This window comes from Dama dama, chromosome 7 (genome assembly GCF_033118175.1).
Source record: "Dama dama isolate Ldn47 chromosome 7, ASM3311817v1, whole genome shotgun sequence".
In the NCBI taxonomy this organism is placed as follows: domain Eukaryota; kingdom Metazoa; phylum Chordata; class Mammalia; order Artiodactyla; family Cervidae; genus Dama; species Dama dama.
In genome coordinates, this window is record NC_083687.1 from 15337345 (window position 1) to 15359479 (window position 22135).

Sequence of the window (22135 nt, forward strand, 5' to 3'; positions counted from 1 at the left end):
AATGAGCCAGAAACCAGGGCATCATCGAGTGCATGGAGGGTGAAAGCTTTCATAACAGGGAAGGAAGTGACTCTGGGTTGGTCTTGGGAGAGGAAAAATGAAATAGACCGGGTCCTCCGAAAATGTCACCTGCCGGGCAAAGCTGCAAGTTCACGCGAGGCCAGGTCTAGAGGTCAGGCCACAACAACAGAGGGAGACTCTGAGTTTCCTCCAGCCACAGGCCGGTCTCAAACCCTAAAGTGTTATCATCACTAATCGAGAGAGAACTGAGAGAAAGGGCCAGAAAATGGGAGCAGAAGTTTCTGGACTGTGATCCTGTGGAGGTGCAGGAGGCATCTACAGGGTCAGAGATCCTGCAGGCCTCGATGACTGCACCCCAGGTGTGACCTGTGAGGTCCGAGGCAGCAGAGATGCTCACCAGGTCCACACTCAGAGACTCAAGGTATGATGGTGCGGGCGGCTGGGAGGAGCTGGCCCAGAGACCTCTGCATTTTCCCTTTTGCGTTTGTTTTCTGCTATTTAGGAGAAACGAGTGAGCGAGTACCACATTGCTTTCATCGAGGGAGATGATTTTGTCCGGCCTGAGTGTGTTAAAGAGTGTGTGATTAGGCAAGAGTCGGGCTATTGTTCATCCTCCCCTGCTTTGGGGGACTCTGCTAGGCTCTACACTGCCCTTGACTCAGCCCTGGAGGTGATCCTGGCTCCAGAAGGCCCGTGACAGCTTCCCCATCCTGGCTTGGAGCCGTTCTTTTCAGAGAGAACTTCTGGGGCCTTCAAGTCCCCCCACAGAGCGTCTCCTGCCCTGGCCTGTGAAGCCTGTGACTGGCTGGTCTGAACGATGCTACCAGAGGGGAACAGCTGGGGAGAGTTTCTGATAAAGAAACTGTCACTGGTGGGCCGGTACGCCTGTCAGCCTGGGGACACCGCTTATTTCAGACCTGGTTGATGGTTTCATTTCTCATTTTCATCACAGTGGGCTCCTCAGCCTCAATGAGGTGCTGAAAGGCTACATACAATGAGAAGGCCAGTGTGATGCTTCCTTTTCAGTTGATTTCCAAACATGAAATTTGGCATGTTTCCTCTTTGCTTGCACAGCATTAATTCAGTGAGGGGGCATTGTGGGCTCTTGTTGTAACCACCCCGTCCTTGCCCCCTAGAGAGCAGGCAGACAGGTGGGAATATCCTGGGATGAAAGATAGGAGCCAGGGACTTCCCTGGTGGTCCAGTGGCTAAGACTCCATGGTCCCAATGCAGGCGCCCCCAGTTCGATCCCTGGGCAGGGAACTAGATCCCGCATGCCTCAGCTAATGATCCTGCATGCTGCAAAGAAAACTGAAGATCCCTCATGTCACAACTAAGACAAATAAACAAATAAAAATATAAAGATAGGAGCCATACGAATAAGGACAAATGGGGGCCCTGGCCACATGATCCCGAATGTCCTCTGCGATGCTGCTATCCACGGACCAAGGGGAGGAGGCGATTGACCCAGAGGGAGGGGTCTCGTTCACCTACTCGCAGGTACAAAGGGGGGACCTCCAGAAGGCCCCCCTGGCCTGATCAGCACTCTCCCAGGGACACCCACCAGCAGTGTCTCTTGGGGTAGATTAGCTGCAGTGATAGCTCCCCAGTCTCAGTAACTTAACATGATACACTCCAGGGCAGGTCAGCAGGAAACTCTGCCCCATGCAGTTATCCAAGGACCCAGGCTCCTTCTGTCTGGTGGGCCTTGGAGTTCTCCACTGGATCATCTGTGTCCAACTGGTTGATGGAGGCAGAGAAGGTATGGAGGAGGAGAAGGTGTGGAGAATCATGTGGGAGGTTTTCTGGGCCTATACCACTTTCCTCCACGATCCACTGGCCACATGGAACATCAAGGGAGACTGGGAAATATGGTGGTCTCAACAACTAACAGGCCGAATTGTATTCTCGCACAAAAGGTATCTTGAAGTCCCAACTCTTAATATCTTAGAATGTGACCTTTGTTTGGAAACAGGGTCTTTAGAGAGGTAATCAAGTTAAAATGAGGTCATTAGGGTGGACCCTAATCCACTATGGAGAACCCACTCCAGTATTCTTGCCTGAGGGAATCCCGTGGACAGAGGAGTCTGGTGGGCTACAGTCTATGGGGTCCCAAGGAGTCCCACACTGTTGAAGTGACTTAACAGGTACACACAATCCAATGACTAGTGTCCTTGTACAAATGGGAAGATTGGACACAGGTTCAATTCAGTTCAGTTGCTCAGTTGTGTCCAACTCTTTGCGACCCCATGGACTGCAGCACACCAGGCTTCCCTGTCCATCACCAACTCCCGGAGCTTACTCAAACTCATGTGCATTGAGCCAGTGATGCCATCCAACCATCTCATCCTCTGTCATCCATCCACTTCTCCTCCCACCTTCAATCTTTCCTAGCATTGGGGTCTTTTCAAATGAGTCAGTTCTTCGCATCAGGTGGCCAAAATGTTGGAGTTTCAGCTTCAGCATCAGTCCTTTCAATGAATATTCAGGACTGATTTCCTTTAGGATGGACTGGTTGGATCTCCATGCTGTCCAAAGAACCCTCAAGAGTCTCCTCCAACACCACAGTTCAAAAGCATCAATTTTTCGGCGCTCAGCTTTCTTTATAGTCCAACTCTCATATCCATACATGACTGCTGGAAAAACCGTAGCTTTGACTAGATGGACCTTTGTTGGCAAAGTAATATCTCTGCTTTTTAATAAGCTGTCTAGGTTGGTCATAAACTTTTCTTCCAAGGAGTAAGCATCTTTTAATTTCATGGCTGCAGTCACCATCTGCAGTGATTTTGGAGCCCTAAAAAATAAAGTCTGTCACTGTTTCCATTGTTTCCCCATCTATTTGCCATGAAGTGATGGGATCAGATGCCATGGGCTTAATTTTCTGAATGTTGAGTTTTAAGCCAACTTTTTCACTCTCCTCTTTCACTTTCATCAAGAGGCTCTTTAGTTCTTTGCTTTCTCCCATAAGGATGGTGTCATCTGCATATCTGAGGTTACTGATACTTCTCCCGGGAATCTTGATTCCAGCTTGTGCTTCATCCAGTCCAGCATTTCTCGTGATGTACTCTGCATATGAGTTAAATAAGCAGGTAGATGTACACAGAAGGAAGACAATGTGAAGACACAGGGAGAATGCCATCTATGAACCAAGGATGCTTGAGGCTACAGAAGCTGGGAGAGAGGCCTGGACTAGATTCACCCTCTGGACTCTCAGGAGGACCCAACCCTGATGACACCTTGATTTCTGACTTCACGCCTCCAGAACTGTGAGACAATACATCCTATTGTGTAAGCCACCCAGTTGTGGTGCTTTATTATAGCAACCCCTGGGAACAACACAGGGCAGATCTGGGGAGCTCTCAGCCAGCGCTGCTACACAATCTTCTCGTTAAAGGGAAGAGGGCAGATGGCTCTTAGGGCAACGCCTGCCCCCTCACAGGTTCTGCTCTCGCCAAGCCCCCCTCTGCATGATGACTCTCTCCCCACCCCCGCCCTGGTTTTCCCTCACCTTCTTCCCCCTGCTGACACGATAACCCTTTAACTGCTGGGGAGACAGAGGGAGTCCCAGTCATTTCTAGCCGGAATCCCCAGGTGGAGAAGAGAGAGGAATTTTGCTGTTCTCACCTCATTTATTTTTCTCTTCCTTGCTCCACAGATGCACAAACCCTGCCGACCTTGCTAAGTGAGCTCAAACAAATCCCCTGGCTCTTGGGGACTCAGTTCCGCCCCCCATGTAAAGCGGGAATGGTGGCACTGACCCCTCCCTCAACGAGGAGTCAGTTAGGAAACTGACGCTGTGACACTCGATGCCGCCTCTGCCCAAGAGAGCAATAATCACTATAGCTCAAGAGGCTCTAAATCCTCCCAGCTGACTGCCCGGAGTTTGAACAGGACCCAGCGCCTGGGAAGCTCGGCTGGACTGCAGGATGGAGGCAGCAACAGGGGCACTGTGCAGGGGACAGAGCCTCTGGGGTCCAGCCAGCCTCCTCCCGCCCCTAGGCCTATGGCTGGGAAGGGAAGGACTGAGCTGGAGCCCTGGGCATCAGCTCCGCCGGGAAGATGGAGGGCCATGGGGAACAGCAGTGGCGGTGGTAATGCTTCTGATTACTGAAGACTTACGAGTGCCAGGTTCTAGACAAGGGCAGCAGTGACAGTCCAGCAGTCCTGCCAGGTCTGACGGTCTTTGTGCAGTCAGTGCGGGGGGTCCGGGTGGGTGGCATCCAGGCTCTCTTGACCTATCTTGGGCTAGTTACTCCACTGTTTTGCACTTGGGATTCCTCCTTTACAAAACGGGGATAGAAATGATCACACTTCACAAGGCAGGGTTGCTCCCAGAAGCTCTGGGTCAGGGGGGCAGAGGGCAGAGTCTCGAGAAGAGAAGCAGGAAGAGAAGCAGGGTGGAGCCCTGGCCTCGTGGGCATTCCCTCCCCCCACCCCATGGCACACTCCTTCACCCTGGGCGCCACAGGCAGGCACATTCCCCTGGCTCCCGGCAGAAGACAGATTCCTGGGCCCACTCCTGTGGTCTCTACCTACTCCTAGCAGCAAATCTTCAGACTCTCCTGGCGACGAATAGGGCAAGTCAACGATAAGCATTAAATGGATAACACTCACGTGGCTCCTGGAACACTGCCCCGCTCACGGCAAAGGCTCTGTAAATATTGGTCTTTATTATTATCCCCATTTTACAGACTGTGGGACCAAGGCTCAGAAACATTCAGTGAGTGATTGAGCTGGATTTCAACCCAGGACTTACAGAGCCTAAGATCTGTGTGTAGGTGTGTATGTTTGTATGTGTGTGTGTGTGTGTGTGTGTGCGTGCATGCATGCGCTGAGTGTGCACATGTATTTATTCTAGGCTACGTGTTGGTTCTTTCCTCATCCGGTCTGCCAGAACAGGGATACAGTCTTGAGCTTTGGGAAATAAACAAGCTTCTTAGGAACTTGGAGTTCGGAAGGAACCTGTACTATATGGACAAGAGACACTTGTTCTCCTTAGCACTGCTTTCTTCTCTCCCCACCCCACCCCCATTTCCCTCCCACTTCCCCCTCCCTCCTTACCTTCCCCCAAGAGAAAGACTGAGTTCTGCCCACTGGCCGGGTCTCCCACTGAGAGGGCCCCCCCTCAATGAGGGACCGAGGAGGTGGGGGGCCTGCCCTGGGCTCTGTCTCCTTAGGTCGAGGGCCTTACAGCATCTTTTCCTCAGCTGCCCAGATCAGTCGCTCCCATCCCCATTTCTGAAGATGATCTGAAAATCAAGTTCTCTTAGTGGAAGCCTCACTTTGGGCCACAGGAGTAGCTCTGGGTGTGGGGGTAAAGAGCTGGATCCAGAGCTCTGGGCTGGGGAGGCAGGAGCCACAGGAGAGACGCTCCCAGGACCGGCTGACAGAGCTGGAGCCCGTCTCCTCTGCTTTACCAGCCTTGGGGGTGGGTGGACCCAGGATGAACGCCCGTGTTGTTCTCTGAGCAGCTCACTTGTCATCCCTGAGCTTCAGTCTCCTCACCCATGAATCGGGTGTAATAGTACTTGCTCCTCAGACGTGAGGCAATCAGGGCACACCTAGCGTCCAGCAGCCCCTGATCTGGAGCGGGGACTCCACACTAGGCAGCCGTTGTTTCTGTTCATGATTAGTGTTAGCCTGTGCTGTCTTGCACCTAGTCACTCAGTCATGTCTGACTCTTTGCAACCCCCAAGGACTGTAGCCCACCAGGCTCCTCTGCCCATGGGGATTCTCCAGGCAAGAATACTGGAGTGGGTTCCCTTGCCCTCCTCCAGGGGGTCGTCCCGACCCAGGGATCAAACCCAGGTCCCCTGCATTGCAGGCGGATTCTTTACCATCTGAGCCACCAGGGAAGCCCTAGTGTTTGTCTAGGGAGCAGTATTCCATCCCTTCAAGTCCCTGTTCTTAGGGAGCGCAGCCTGCCTTATGCTCTAGTGGGGCTTGTTTTAGTCCATTTGAGAGCTGCTACAACGAAGTGTCATAGACACCGTGGCTTATAAACAACAAAGGACTCTGGAGGCTAGAAGTCCAAGATCATGGCATTTGGTGGATTTGGCCTCTGGAGAGCCTGCTTCCTGGTTTCATAGATGACCATTTTCACCGCCCTCACATGGTGGAAGGGAGAGGGGGTCCTCTGGGGTCATGCCATGTATGACAGCTTTGCTATCACAACCCAATCACCCCCCAAAGGTCCTACCTCTAAATACCATCACCTATGGGGTTAGGAGTTCAGCATGTGAACCTGTGGGAACACAGACACTCAGACCATAGCAGAGTCTGAGCTGGGCTGTCCTGATAATAGTGAGGAGGGGAGAAGTGGGCTGTCAAACCAGCCCCTCCAGTACCTCATCTGCCCTCTCTTCCAGCACATCAGTCTTAAGATATGTTTTCCAGGACCTACTATGTACTAGACACTTGAACTGACTTGTTTCAGTTGCAATAAACACTATTGTGTGCCTACGCTGCCCCAGGGGCCTTGCTGATGCAGGACATGCAGAGATGAACGTGGGAACATCACGTCCCTCAAGGAGCTCACGATGTACTGAGGGAAAGTCAGAAGAAGGGCATGACAGAGCACGGTCAGTGCTTCAATACATTTCAGGTGTTGTTTTACTTTATTTTTTTAAATATTCATTTTATATTTATCTGACTGTACCAGGTCTTATTTGCAGCACGAGATTTTAGTTGCAGTAGGCAAACTCTTAGTTGCGGCATGTGGGAGCTAGTTCCCTGACCAGAGATCAAAACCAAGCCTCCTGCATTGGGAGGGCGGAGTCTTAGCCGTTGGACCACCAGGGCAGTCCCATCATGTGTTATTTCAAACAAGAGCCACCGAGCGCCTATAATGCCAGAAGCACTGTGCTGGGTGCCATGGCTGTAGAGATGAGTGAAACAAGACCCCTGCCCTCCGGGGGCTCAGAGACCATGGGGAAACAGAAATTAACCAGCCACAGTCAAGAAGGTTCCCATGTGCTCAGAGGGCCTGGGACTGAGCACAAGGGACTGGGGCCTTGAGGAACTGGGGGAGATCATGGAAAGCTTCATGGTGGGGGTGAGTCCTTCATGAGGCTGTAAGCGTGGGCAGAAGTTGGGGAATCCTGGAGGACAACCTTGTTTAGGGGAGCCTTCCAAGGCTCCTGCTGCCAGTGAGAGCACCTCTGTTGTCTCAAAGCAGTGCTGAGGGGCAGAGCGGAGAGGAGGTTTCCCCCAGGGGCTAGGAGCTCAGGCAGGCAAGGCGGGGGAGGACGCTTCAGACGGAGGGGACCTCTTGTCCGAGAGCACAGAGGTCCAGCTGGGAGGTGGGCTGGGGCAGTCCAGGTGGTTTTCTTAGACGCTATCAAGTTTGGAGGACTTGGTCCTGTGTGATGGGGAACCAGTGGATGGGCTCAGGGACGAGGTCAGATAGGGTATGAGAAAGTTCGTCTTCTAGGGGACTGGGTAAGAAGGGATGGACAGAGTCAAGTTGCTTTAAAAAACAAAATTGAGGGGGTAATCAGACTGTGGACCTACTCTGAAATTTACTTACAAGTTAAGGAGACAAGTTGTCCCTGTGTCCAATACAGAGCTTTCTAGAATCTGCAAGGAGGCATTACAGCACAGCACACAGTATCACCTGTCACACCCAGAGACAGTGCCTGGAGGGGAGGGAGGGGTCTGCCAGCCCTGAGCACTCAAAGCCAGCGCTGAAATCCAGCTTGCTGGCCCTCCTGGAGCCTCGGTCTAATGAGGAGACAGAATCCATGATGGTGTTAATACATGCTGAGACCAGGGGTAGCATCAGAATCAGAGCAGACTCAGCGGTTCTGGACCCCACGTGTTCAAAGGAGAGGAGAGTCAGCTTCCACCCAAATACCTCTGGGCTCAGGGGGCTGGTCCCCACCTCTGGCTACTGTCATTTGCCCACTGTCTTCAGCCGGGCTCACCCAGCAAGAATTTAAGAGTTTAAAGTGAGGATTTTTACTCCAGTATTCTTGCCCAGAGAATCCCAAACACGACTGAATGACGGAGCACCCCACCTGTGTGTGTTAGTCACTCAGTTGTGTCTGATTCTTTGTGACCCTATGGACTGTAGCCTGCCAGGCTTCTCTGTTCTTGGAATTCTCCAGGCAAGAATACTGGAGTGGCTTGCCATTCCCTTCTCTAGGGGATTTTCCCAACCCAGGGATTGAACCCAGGTCTCCTGATTGCAGGCAGATTCTTTACCAACTAAGTCACCAGGGAAGTCCCCCATCTAGTTTATTTTTATTTAGGAGGTGCCCTCGGGAAGCACTAGTCCCCTACTGGTGGAAGGTGAGACAGACCAGGAAGTGAGTGTTTTATTGAGCACCTGAGTGAGCACTCTGGGAAGCTGCGGCTCCATCGCACTGGGACCTCTGGGAGACTGCAGTACACCTCTGAATTGTTGAATCCAAGGGGTGAGACACTGAGGCACTCATCCCTCCGTTGCTGACCATGCATGCTTGGGTTCCTAAGGGTCCCTACCCTGCACTGCCTGAACACAAAGCTCTCCTCCCAGCCAGAGAAAATCCAACCCTCCCTCCCCGCCCCCCATCCCATTCCAGCAGAGAGAAAATGGTCTTTCAAGTACTGAGGGCGGGACTTCAACAGCATCTGCTTATCACAGGAGTGCCGATCACCATTGCAATTGTGATATAAATGGCTCCAATAATTACTTTCTTAATGTCTCCCTCCTGCACTAGAATATAATCCCTCTGAGGATGCAGACTGCATTACCACTTTATGCCCAGGACCTAGTTCAGTGTGTGGCTCAAGCAGATGTTCAACTGATACTTATTGAGTGTAATTTGGAGGTTGATAAATTCATGGTAAAGGCTCAGTTCTGCCTGGATACTTTCTCCAGCCCTTTCCCTCTCTCCTCTTCTCTTGTCCCCCAACCCCCAACCCTGATATAGCAGAGCCTACAAGTTATTTGCCTATCTATCTAGCCTTCTTCTAAAGTAATAAAAACCGTAATATTTAACCTTGCTAGTGACAGTTTGGAAAAAGGGTACTCCCCCAGCCTCCTTCAAGGCTAAGTGTGCCTATGTGTCTGAATGCTCACCATGGCGTGTGGAACTGATGACTGCCTCTTTTAGGATGTGTCCTCACTGGTGGAGATGTACGCATTTTCCCTTACCTCCTTCCTGCTGGCTGGAATTTGAATACCATGGCTGGAGCAAGAGCAGCCACATTGGATTAATAGGTAGAAGCCCTGAGCCATGAGAATGGTGGAAACTAAAAGAGCTGGACACCCTGATGGTCAAGGAGCCTTTGCCCCAGCCCTGGGCTGAAACTCTGACCTTGCATTACATAACAGAGTTTTTGGTTATGCCACTGTTATTAGGGGTTTTCTGTCACTTGCAGCTGAACAAGCTAATCCTAAGTGGCACATAAGGTGACTGTTAAACTGACTTCTTGGTAGTGTGTGCATAGTCGCTCAGTTGTTTCTGACTCTTTTGCAACCCCATGGATTGTAGCCCACCAGGATCATCTGTCCAAGGGATTCTCCAGGCAAGAATACTGGAGTGGATTGCCATTTCCTCCTCCAGGGGATCTTCCTGACCCAGGGATCGAACCCACATCCCCTACATCTCCTGCATTGGCAGGCAAATTCTTTACCTCTGCATCATCTGGGAAGGAGGGAATAAATGACCCTCAGGTAGTGGAGGCAGAATTTGCTGGAGAGGAAGCTCTCTCTTGCCTAATGAGAGCCCCTGGTTCCTCCCACCGGAGGCCTCCTCCCAGCTCCTCCTCTTCCCTTCTCCCAGCATCTCACCTCTCTCTGGGATTTGAGATGTTCTGTTCTCTCCCTGAGATGCAGCTGCTCCAACAGACTCCCTTTCCCTTTGGAATGGTCCAGACATGCTCCATGTAGCTCTAGGCTAATACTGCTGCCACCCCACTTCAAAGTCTTTTTTTTTTTTTTTTGGTGTGGGAGGGGGGCAATTGTTGTTCAGTTGCTAAGTTGTGTCCCGACTATTTGCAATCCCATGGACTGCAGCATGCCAGGCTTCCCTGTCCTTCACCAACTCCCAGAGCTTGCTCAAACTTGTGTTCATTGAATCGGTGATGCCATCCAACCATCTCATCCTCTGTCATCCCCTTCTCCTCCCGCAGTCAATCTTTCCCAGCCTCAGGGTCTTTTCCAATGAGTCAGTTCTTCGAATCAGGTGGCCAAAGTATTGGAGTTTCAGCATCAGTCCTTCCAGTGAATATTCCGGGTTGATCTCCTATAGGATTGACTTGGGGGAGGCGGGTACAATTCCCTCTTCCCACGGGGTCTCCTCACTGCCTCTAGGGAACATAAAAGTCAGTGCTTCCTTGGCACTGTCTCCCACAGTCCGGCTGAGGGTGAATCTGGTCTGCACTGTGCTGGGGTGTGGGGATATAAAGGCAGGTAAAATAGTCCGCACCAAGCAGGGAGACGAAGAAGCAGGGGGCAGAGGACGGCCTTGGGCACACGTTACCGCGTGGACACAGGGGTTATAAGAGCCCAGGGACTCAGAGCAGGGCTATGCAGCGGGAGGCGGGTGGTGAACCTCTAGACCTTCCCCACCGGCAGGGCTCCATCGATCCATTTGTCATTGTCCCTTCAACCTTGGTTGTCCCAGAGCCGCCTTCGGGACAGAACTCGAGAAGGAGGAGAGGACTTGGGGACGGGGTAACCCCCTCCGGGTGGATCTGTCTTCCTAACCACTCGCAGCTCTTGGGGTTACACTTTCCGGAAAGGGTCTGACGGAAGGTGTGACCTTGGCCAAGTCCCGTGAGCTTCTCCGGCCCCAGTTCCCTTTGGGGTACCCTGGACAGCTTGGGGGCGGTTTGGCTTTCCTTAGCAGAGGGATCCGGAAGGTGGTCCGGGTGCGGGATGAGGACTGCCCGACTCCTGCGCGCCCCGAACCCGAGCGCGCCGACTCGGAGCGCAGTGCCCGGGACCTCCCGGCAGGAGAAGGACCGGCCGGGGGAGCCTCGGCGGCCAGGGTTGGAAAGCCAGGACCCGCCCGGCCCCTCCTGCGGGCGGGGCGGCCCCGCGCCGGCTCCTCCCCCGCGGCCGCCCGCGCGGCCGGGGCTCCGTGGCGCGCGCCGTGCCGCAGGTGGCAGCGATGACCCAGTGCTGAGCGCCCCGCCATGGCCGGCGCCCCGGGGCCGCTCCGCCTGGCGCTGCTGCTGCTCGGGGCGGTGGGCAGGGCCGGCCCCCGCCCCCAGGTGAGACCCGCGGGCCCTGGGGCGGGGTTGGCGGCGGTGAGGGCTGCGGCGGGCCAGGCGTCCCGGACTTGAGCGAAACTCCGCGGGCGGCGGGAACCCAAGCCTCGGGAGAGCGGGGCCTAGGAGAGTGGAGTGCCCTGGGCTGGGTGGCCGAGGTGGGGACTCGGACGGCGGACGGCTCCCCCCAGCCCTGGCCAGGCGCCCGTCTTCCCCTCGGCCGGGCCACCGGCTGTCCCGCGGCCGCCCTGGGCTGACTTCTGCGCCCGGCATCTCCCCGGACCACTTTCCCAACTCCGTCTCCCCCAGACCCATACCAGTGGCTCGGCTGCAGCCCGAGCTGCGCTCTCCCACTCTGCCCCAGACCCCTTCCCCCCGTGTCTGTGCCCCAACCCGCCACGGTTTGCTATCGGAGACCCTCGGGGAAGGCAGAGAGGCCAGGATGTGGACCCCCAGCTCCACTCTCCTCCACCAGCAACCTCGCGGCACAGCCTTTGACTCATAGCCCCAGGGACCCTGCGGTGGCAGCTTTGCTGTCCTTCCTCCTGACCTCCCAGAGGGAACCTGAGAGCCACATCTGCTCCCCAGCCCCAAGGCAAACACGTAAAAGGTTCCCTGTTCCTATGGAAGCAGGCAGCCCCCCCCCCCCCCACACACACACACACTCATCTGACACCCCCAGTTTGATCCCCTTGGTGGTCAACAAGCACCAGAGCTCATACTGGGACACTCAGAGACACCTTGGCCTCCCCACGCCCTTGGAGAGCTGACCTGGGGGGACCCCTACAGCCCCTGTCTGCCTTAACTGCCTCTAGGCTCCTGGGCTGGGGGCTGTGTCAGCCTGCCTTAGGAGAGGGGAGTTGTCCAGAGACGCTGTGAGATGCTTGAACGGAGAGGAGGTGCAGGCTTGGGTGGCCTGTCCTGTGCCAGGGGGCTGTGTTTTCCCGTGACCTCCCACTCTTACCCCTAGACCTGAAGCTTTGGGGAGGGGGCCTGTACAGGCCTTGAAATTTGTCCCAGGTGGAAGGCAGGAGGAGGGGTCTTGGGTGAGGGCCGACTCCATCCCTGGCTGAGAATCCAGATGTGGACAGATGCATCTCCAAGCTAAGGTGCCAGTCCCCGTGTTTTTCCCAGACTCATTCCCTCCCTCTCCCTGTCCGCCAGCCCAACTCCTGTCCTTGCCGCACAATGGCTTCCCTGGTGTGCCTGGGATCTTTCCAGAGCCAGGACTGCAGACTGCTCTGGCTCACCTTTACCTCCTCCCCCTCCTCCTCCTCCTCCTCCTCCTCCTCGGGCTGGAACAGGGTCGGGGTGGGAGGCTGTGGTGCCTGGTCCCATCCTGCTCCAGGCCAAGTTTGCAAATTAAGCGAAAAGGAGAGGTTGTGAAGGCCTCCTGTCTTCTCCCTAAAGCTCCTTTGCCCAGAGGAGTGGGGCTTCTTGAACCCCCACTCTTCTGATCCCCTCATTCCTCAGCCCTTGGCTAAGGATAAAAGCCCAATATCCTGGGGCCATATCTCTAGTCCTGGGGGACACAGAGAAGGGCGGGGTGAGCCAGGCTCCGAGCAGAGAAGGGGAGTTTCAGGGGGTGCCCCTGCTTTGAGCATTGCTGGCCCGCGGAGGTCTGAGTGACAAGCTTGGAGGTCAGACTGCAGTAATTGCGACACAACTCATCCTGCGTGTAAGACTCTATAAACACTGGTGGATTTTGCCTTCTATTTTCTGTTCATGAGATCAGCAAGACTAGGTTGCTCCCTCATGTCCCTGCTGGGGGGATAAATCTCCCCAGGAGAAAAGGAGGGTTCCCTGTATAAGGTGAATCTAGCAGACCAGCAACAGAGAGGAGAAAGGGGTGCAGGGCTGGGCTGGTGCCTAATATCTGCCCATCCAGGCGGGACCAAAGGGAAAACGAGTGGGCTACCCACAGTCAGGCTGGCCAGGCTGGAGGGGGTACAGGTAGGGGATGTGGCCGAATTGACCTCTGAAGAAGGGGACCTAGGCCACTCCATTGTTGCTGGGAAGGACCACCCCCTCTCCTATTCCTTTCCTCCCTAAGACCCCTGTGAGGGTGCTGGTCTACTGAGGGCAAGCCTTTGACACCCAAAATTAGAGCCAGCCAAGACTGGGTTCAAGTATTCCTGACCATCGTGAACCAAACCTCAGTTTCCTCATCTGTAAATAAGGATCACGAGCCCCGCCATGTGGGAATTCTGGAGCGGACTGAGACACTGGCATCCCACGACGGCAGCTTTAGTCACTCAGGGGTTCTGACCTGCTTGTCCTCGGCCATCTGGAAGCCTTCTCCAGGGTGGTGGAAGAGGGCTGGGGGTGGGGGCCCCTCTAGTGAAGGGTGGAGGGAGTCCAGGGGATGCCGCGGTCAGCGTGCAACTTCGTTCTTGAGCTGGACTCCCTCCCAGACATGGACTCCGGTGGAGGTCAGAGCAGGAGATACCAAGAAACCACATCCTGCCCTCGGATGCCTGGCTCTGAGGAGAAGTAGGCTCTTCCTTAGCGGCAGGCTGCCCCTGTGTGTGAGAGAGAGATAAGGAGATACAGGGATACGCAGAAACAGAGGAGACAGAGAGACATAAAGAGAGAGGGACAGGGGGAAAGGGGTTGTATGAACCCCTGTTTCTCCTCTGCACCCATCCGTGACCTTCTGTGACTTCCTGCCTGCGAGTCCCTGCGTCTGAAACATCTCAGCGTGTCATTGGGTATCTGCCAGTGTGTGTGTGTGACTCCGAGTGTGATATTGCATCTATGGGAAGGGATGTGTGTGTGTGTGTGTGAGAGAGAGACCTCTTAGAGTGTGAATGGGTGTCTGTCAGTGTGTGTCCGTGTGTGGGTGAGAAATAGTGTGCTTGTGACAGAACGTGTGACTCTTTCTCTGTATCTGTGTGTGCGACAGTGTGACTTGAGTATGTGTCAGCCAAAGGGTCTCTGTGTGTGAACCTGACAGTCTGTGTGCTCATGTGTGGGAGCGAGACTCCGAGTCGTGTCTTAGTATGTAAGCATGTGCTCCACGGCATGTGTGATGACATGTGTGATGGTGTGGCCCTAGGAGGGCTGTGTGCATGTGAGAATGTGTGTATGGTCTTCCTTTCCCTGCCCTTCTGCGCTTGCATCTGGAGTCTTTAAGGAAAAAGAAATGGGGCCAAGAGCGCAGGGCCCAGCAGCCCCATCCCTGCAGGTCTCAGAGGGCGTCGGTGATGGCTGAGCTCTGGAAGTTGGGCAGAGAAGATGAGGCTGGGGGTCCTGCCTTGGAGAAGACGCAGGACTGCACCAGTTGTTAGACCCCAGAGCTTCTTTTTCCTCTCCCATTTTCCCCACCTCAGTGGCCTCTCTTTCCTCCTTCCCTTCAGTCAAAAAAGGTTCCTAGAGAAGGAAAGAATCTGATGCACTTATTCACACTGAGACATGAAGCTGTAGGAGGAATTAGCAGGTTAGCAGCCAGTGTTTGGAGGTGTGCCCTCCCAGGGTGTTGGAAAGCCCGTCACCTCAAGAGCAACCACCTGCTCCACATCCTTCTCTCCCTGCTCTTCCTCCTTAGAACACTGCCCATTCGTACAGGGCTGTATGACTCCTAAAGCTTTTCACTACTTTATCTTGCTGGGACTGTCCTGGAATTCTTAGAGAAGAGCAATGTGCCCATTTTACAGACGAGGAAATTGAGGCCCCAGAAGGTTAAAATTTGTCCCATCAGTCCCACATTAACAGACAACTGGGATTTATGCCCAGGACCTGTGACTCTCTGTCCAGTGCTCTCTCCTGCCCATCACTCTCCCTCCTGGCCTCTTCTTTCTCACTTTCTCCTTCCTCCCCAAACTCTTGAATCTCAGAGATGCCCCCTCCTTACTGTGACCTCCACCTCAGGCATTGCCCCCATTTGCCCTCACCCCCATGCAGAGAGTGCCCATAGCACCTGGTGAGTCCTGGTTCTAAAAACTGCCAGCCTGCCCTCACCCAGGCCCGTCAAGTGCCCCGATCTCCAGCCAGCTCTGCAGCCTGTGAGGAGCAGGGCTTCTGTCACTGCATCGTCTCCACCACCCAGCCCCTCCTCTCCAGGCCTGGGGCAGGACCTCACATCACGGCGGCAAAATGGGTCAGCAGGGGCGGGGAGGGTGGTGGGCAGGGCCTGGCCCCTCCTCACAGTTTCCTGCTTGCTGGAAGGCACGGAGGCTTTGCTATTGGCTACGTTTGCAGCTGGAAGATGCCACGAATTAAGCTGAATGATCGGTCCTTGGCATGAAAATATGTTTGTTTGCTCCTGCCAGGAGTTTGTTGATCCTAGAAATGAAGGAGGGGTAGGACCCTGACTCCCCGGGAAGCCTGGCTATCCAGACCGCGCTTTGCTCTCCCATCAACAGCAGAAATCCAGGACAGCTGTTGTTGACTGAGTTTTCCACGTACTGGGGCCCTTTAGCATCAACTCACTTAATGCTCATGGGGAGGGAGGGACTATGGTTGTTCCCAGTCTGTGCAGGTGTGAGCTCAGGCTGGAAGTTAAAATTCTTGGCCAAGGTCAGAAAATCAATATATGAGAGAGCCAGGGTCAGGCCTGGCTCTGCGCCTAAAGCCAGGGCTATTCACGCATCTCCGTGTAACCGTGCTCCCCTGGGCCCCTGGGCCTGGCCGCACCGAGTAACCTCAGCCTTGTTCCAGGCCAGAGCCTCCCAGCTGCCCCGGGTCCTGAGAACAGCGGTCCGCAGCTGTCCTCGGCTTGCTCACTGGAGCGGTAGTGTCCCCGCCTCTGCCCCTTCGTTCCGGCCAGGCCCCTGCTGAAATGCCCACCCTCTGCCCTTGCTGGGCCCAATCTCTCCCCACAGATCCCCTGCTTAACCCCCGCTCACAGCCCCCAGAGGCCCCCCTGCCAGCCCAGAACTCTAGGGTCTGCGCCGAGTTCTGCCCCCACCTGAGCACTGTCCGCCTGCCTTCTCTGCTGTGTCCTGAAGAGCATTTGTCCCCAGCCCACCCCGAGGAGCCTGCGATTCTCTCAGGCGGGGGCCCTGCCCGCATCTTTGTGTTCCGGTGTCCCTCCGTCAGTCCCGCCGTCCAGAGCCTAGCACAGTATTGCTTCCATAAACACCAGCTGCGGAGAGGCCAGCGGTCTGGTAGTTTGTGTGTTTGACTGGGGGAGAGGTGGGGCGGAAGTGAGCAGTATTTGGAGAACTTCAACTGGTGCAGGAAGATGGCAGCCGAACCCTGTTGTCAGGAAGCCCGCTGTCTGAGGGGAGACAGCCCCGTCCTCAGGGAGCCCCAGTCTGAGGGAGACACAGACCAGCCCTCAGGGAGCCCCAGTCTGAGGGGAGACACAGTCCTATCCTCAGGGAGCCCCAGTCTGAGGGGAGACACAGCCCTGCCCTCAGGGAGCCCCAGTCTGAGGGGAGACACGGCCCCGCCTCAGGGAGCCCCAGTCTGAGGGGAGACACAGACCAGCCCTCAGGGAGCCCCAGTCTGAGGGGAGACACAGTCCTATCCTCAGGGAGCCCCAGTCTGAGGGGAGACACAGACCAGCCCTCAGGGAGCCCCAGTCTGAGGGGAGACACAGCCCCGCCTCAGGGAGCCCCAGTCTGAGGGGAGACACAGCCCCGCCTCAGGGAGCCCCAGTCTGAGGGGAGACACGGCCTTGCCCTCAGGGAGCCCCAGTCTGAGGGGAGACACGGCCCCACCTCAGGGAGCCCCAGTCTGAGGGGAGACACAGCCCCGCCTCAGGGAGCCCCAGTCTGAGGGGAGACACAGCCCCGCCTCAGGGAGCCCCAGTCTGAGGGGAGACACAGCCCTGCCCTCAGGGAGCCCCAGTCTGAGGGGAGACACAGCCCCACCTCAGGGAGCCCCAGTCTGAGGGGAGACACAGTCCTGCCCTCAGGGAGCCCCAGTCTGAGGGGAGACACAGACCAGCCCTCAGGGAGCCCCAGTCTGAGGGGAGACACAGACCAGCCCTCAGGGAGCCCCAGTCTGAGGGGAGACACAGCCCCGCCTCAGGGAGCCCCAGTCTGAGGGGAGACACAGCCCCGCCTCAGGGAGCCCCAGTCTGAGGGGAGACACAGCCCTGCCCTCAGGGAGCCCCAGTCTGAGGGGAGACACAGCCCCACCTCAGGGAGCCCCAGTCTGAGGGGAGACACAGCCCCGCCTCAGGGAGCCCCAGTCTGAGGGGAGACACAGCCCCACCTCAGGGAGCCCCAGTCTGAGGGGAGACACAGTCCCGCCTCAGGGAACCCCAGTCTGAGGGGAGACACAGCCCTGCCCTCAGGGAGCCCCAGTCTGAGGGGAGACACAGACCAGCCCTCAGGGAGCCCCAGTCTGAGGGGAGACACGGCCCCGCCCTCAGGGAGCCCCAGTCTGAGGGGGACACACGGCCCTTCCTCAGGGAGCCCCAGTTTGAGAGAGACACAGACCAGCCCTCAGGGAGCCCCAGTCTGAGGGGAAACACGGCCTTGCCCTCAGGGAGCCCCAGTCTGAAGATAGTTTCTCGTCCAAAGCTCTGCTCAGAACAAGTGACAGGGCTGCCTCTGCCTCCAAGTCCCCTGGAGGTTGGTGGCCAGCCTGGCCGTCCTGGTGTTGTTCTTACCCTTTAACCCCACTCCCCACCTCTACCCCCAGACTTCTGGCTTCTGAGCTTCCTTGTTCTCGTTCCCTGCCCCTGACACACCTTCTGCCCCAGTTCCCAGCAGTGACCTTGCTTCCTTCCTGACCTCTCTTTCCTCCTGGAAAGAGAGATGGAGTGGGATTTCTTCCCAGTCTCCCTACACCAGCCACAAGCAGCTGCCATTTTCAGGGGCAGAGGAGAAGGAAAGCGAGTCTGGGGGTCTGATCCACCAGGACTGGCTTTAGTGAAAACTGTCTGGAGCCCTCAGTTGTAGCTAAAATCATGATACTGCCTTTGCTATTGGGTTTGATTTCTGTTTGATTTTTTTTTAAATTTATTTAACAAATACACTTGACCTTTGCCCTCAGAAGAGGACTGTCTCTTAGGTATCTCCACCTGTGGTCTCAGCACACTTACTCTAAGAGTGTGGCTGGGGCTCAAGCAAGCTTGTTTCCCCCCTTCCTCAGGGCTTCCTATGTGGCCAGGGATGAGCCCAAGACAACCTGAGTCTTTATGGGAAGCATCTCATAAACCAGCGGTCCCCAACCTCTTTGGTACCAGAAACTGATTTTGTGGAAGACAGTTTTACCGTGGTAGGAGGATGGTTTGGGGATGATTCAAGCTTCCCATGTGGTGCTAGTGGTAAAGAACCTGGCTGCCAATGCAGGAGGTATAAGAGATTGGAGTTCGATCCCTGGGTCGGAAAGGGTCCCCTGGAGGAGGGCATGGCAACCCACTCCAGGATTCTTGCTTGGAGAATCCCATGGACAGAGGAACTTGTCCATAGGGTGGCAAAGAGTCGGACATGACTGAAGCGACTTAGCACACCCACAAGCGCATTATATTTATTGTGCACTTTATTTTCATTATTATTACATTAACTCCACCTCAGATCATCAGGCATTAGAGCTCAGAAATTGGGGATCCCTGTTATAAACCACAACTCAGCTTAAGTGTGGGCAAGATTACCCAGACACAAGATTCAGTGTGTTTAGGGCACCACCAGTCAAGCTCCCAAAGGAAGCTGTTTTAATTTCAGCACAAATGCTTATTTTTGTGATTTCAAAAAGTGAAATTTTGTTTTAAATTATGTATAGGTCCTAAATTTTATCCAAGGGGCTCCCTGGTCATTTGTGTGTCTGCAGCCTCTAAGTGAGGAATATTTAGAATCTTAAGCCTGTTCAGGAAAAAATACAAATAAAAAAGAAACATAGTCCCAAGACATATGTAAAGAAGGTACACTACAGTGTCTGGGAATGGATCATTCTCTCTTGGGTGCATCTGCTTGGGTCTGTGCTAAAAGCCAGTTGTGGTACCTTATCTGAAAGTGGAGCTTCTTATCCCCCTGCTCAGAGATGGGGGGCCCCTCCCAATGCAGGCCTGATCTCTGTGTTCTGGAACTTTTCTGACCCCTTCACCCCATGTCCTCAAGACTTCTCCTTCTCCAGTTGATAGAGCTGGGCTGATGTTTGACCCATGTTGTTGTGCTAGAAGGAGACAGTGCAGGGTTGTGTTGACCTCCCAGATAACATGATTGCCTTTTGTAGGAGGGACACCAGAGCAGTGGTCCCCAACCTTTTTGGCACAAGGGACCGGTTTTGTGGAAGACAGTTTTTCCACAGACTGGGGGTGAGGGGGACGGTTTCAGGATGATTCAGGCGTGTTATAATTACTCTGCACTTTATTTCTGTTATTATATCAGGCCCACCTCAGATCATCAGGCATTGGGTCAGGGGACCCCTGTGGTAGTGAGAAATAGTACCAAGGTCTGCAGTATTGAATCCCACTGCAGCCCACATCCTCCACTGCTCCAGCAGTCACTGATCTGGGAGACTCCAGGTCCTAGCCTTAGCCCTGCTCCTTGGAATGCTGTGTGACCTTGACTGAGCCCCTCTGCCACTCTGCGCTTGTGTGTCACCTTCTAGAATGGTGGGTGAAAGTGTGAAAACCTCACAGGCAGGTGGACTGGGCACTGGAAAGGAACCCGTGGCAGTCACGAACCCCAGGGCCCTCAGAAAATCTCTAATGGTTGGGGGCAGATGAAACCATGAATGAGACACACACGCTCTCCCCTCCCCCTCCTCCACTCACCCCAACAGCATCCTTTCAGTAGCCATGGGTTGGACATTTACTACACCTCAAGGTATGCTCGGAGAAGGCACTGGCGACCCACTCCGGTACTCTTGCCTGGAGAATCCCAGGGACGGGGGAGCCTGGTAGACTGTAGTCCATGAGGTCGCTAAGAGTCGGACACAACTAAGGAATTCACTTTCACTTTTCATTTTCATGCATTGGAGAAGGAAATGGCAGCCCACTCCAGTGTTCTTGCCTGGCGAATCCCAGGGACGGGGGAGCCTGGTGGGCTGCCGTCTGTGGGGTCGCACAGAGTCGGACACGACTGAAGCGACTCAGCAGCAGCAGCAGCAGGGTATGCTCTGAGAGGCATAAAGATGTGAAAACATCCCCTGGAGCCCCTCACTGGGTTGTCATCCCCTTGCAAAGATGGCCAAAGCCTGTGGGGTTTGGGGCTCTAAGGTCCCCTAGAGAGCAAGAAACCAAGTGTATGGGGGCAGAGGGTAAAAGAGACTTGAATTGGACCCAAGGGGCCCCTTTCTCTTTCTTCGCCCCAGGGTGCCACCGTGTCCCTCTCGGAGACTGTGCAGAAATGGCGAGAGTACCGACGCCAGTGCCAGCGCTTCCTGACCGAGACCCCGCCCCCAGCCACAGGTGAGATCAGGCGGGGTCCCCACCCAGCCAGCTCCCCAGAGCCTTTGGAGGCCCCCCAAGCTGGCTTGGCATCCCTTGCCTCTCTAGGACCCACATCTGCCCTATGCCTTGGGGTGTAGCCTTGTAGCTGCTGTACCCTCCTCGCTGGGGCCCCCCAGGAGCTGACACTGGGCCATTCCATTCTGTGTCCTCAGCACTTCCTGGCTTGTGCCCGGGCTGGAGGCCCAACTCACATGCTTACAGTAATGAACATTTAGGGAGATCGTTTGGGTTGTGTTAAAGAATAGAGGGTTGAAGCCAGACAGGCCTCTGTTCCTGACCTGCCGGCCTGACCCAGTCACCTGAGGAAGTGATCTTGGGCTGGAGAGGTAGTGAGGTACCGTCCCGGTCATAGGAGGTGTGGAATTTCAGAAAAGGCCATGAAGATTGTTTATTAAGCACTTATTATGCTCTGATATCTATGCTGCCTATGCTGTTTTTCCCTGCACAGCCCTGTGGGCTGGGAAATCAACCCCGTTTTACAGATGAGAAAACAGAGTCCTTAAGTCCTTGGCTCCAAGTCCCACTGCTGCTAAGTGGTGCCTAGGCAGGGAGCTTTCTGCTGGGTAGCCTCCCCAGTGGAGAGCAGGGGAAAACGGAAAGCACCCCAGCCAGGCTTGGACTCAGACGCCTTCCCCCTGCACCAGACCTCTTCTGCAACCGGACCTTCGATGACTATGCCTGCTGGCCGGATGGGTCCCCAGGCTCCTTCGTGAACGTCAGCTGCCCCTGGTACCTGCCCTGGGCCAACAGCGGTGAGTCCCCTTCCCCACATGGACCTCCCCTCCCCGGTGTCCAGGAGGCTGGGGTGGGGGTGGAGTTGGCATAGGGTGCTTGCTACTTCCTTTCCACTGAGACACAGTCTCTCCACTCCTGGAGGTTCTTAGGCTTCCTCATGGTGGTCTGTCTACCTTTCCTTGGGAGTGGGGAGCGGTAGGGGGTGGTATCAGGTATAACCTGGGGCTGAGGCTTGTACTGGCAAGTGTCTATAGGGAAACCATGGGGTCTGACTTAAGAAAGAAATGTGAGCACCCCCTTGCATCTAATAATCAGGAAAGGAATCAGGCAGGAACAGTTCCTGGGGACTTGGGGTGGGGGTGGTTTGAGGTGTCATTGCTGTGTGTGTGTGCATGTGTGTGTGTGCATGCACCCACTTCCCTAGTGGCTCAGATGGTAAAGAATCTGCCTGCAGTGCAGGAGACGCAGTTTCAGTCCCTGGGTTGGGAAGATCCCCTGGAGAAGGAAATGGCAGTCCACTCCTGTCTTCTCACCTGGAAAATCCCATGGACAGAGGGGCCTGGCAGGCTACAGTTCATGGGGTTGCAAAGAGTCGGACACGACTGAGTGACTAACGCTTACCTGGTCGTGCCCTGGAGCCACCGCCTGACTTCTCAAGGGGTTCACTGCTCAGAGGAGCCCAGGCAGCAGTGATCAGGCCTTAGTGGGATTGTCCTCCAGCCCTCCCCCCTCACTCCTGGCTGTAGGGGACACCTTGTGGAGGGAAGGGTGTAGGTGAGAGGGGCTTTGGGGCGCAGAGAGCTACAGAGACTGCAGAGGGAGCTC

The 22135-nt window shown here is 55.1% G+C and overlaps 1 protein-coding gene across 1 annotated transcript in view; it reads left to right on the forward strand.

Moving 5' to 3' along the window:
- The first annotated feature begins 11148 nt into the window (after positions 1–11148).
- GLP1R (glucagon like peptide 1 receptor) overlaps positions 11149–22135 on the forward strand; it is a 38365-nt gene continuing 27378 nt past the window's right edge. Inside the window, exons 1-3 of the mRNA XM_061146618.1 lie at positions 11149–11226; positions 20437–20533; positions 21220–21327. Of these exons, the coding sequence (XP_061002601.1) occupies positions 11149–11226; positions 20437–20533; positions 21220–21327 (283 nt within the window). The remainder of the gene's footprint in view (positions 11227–20436; positions 20534–21219; positions 21328–22135) is intronic.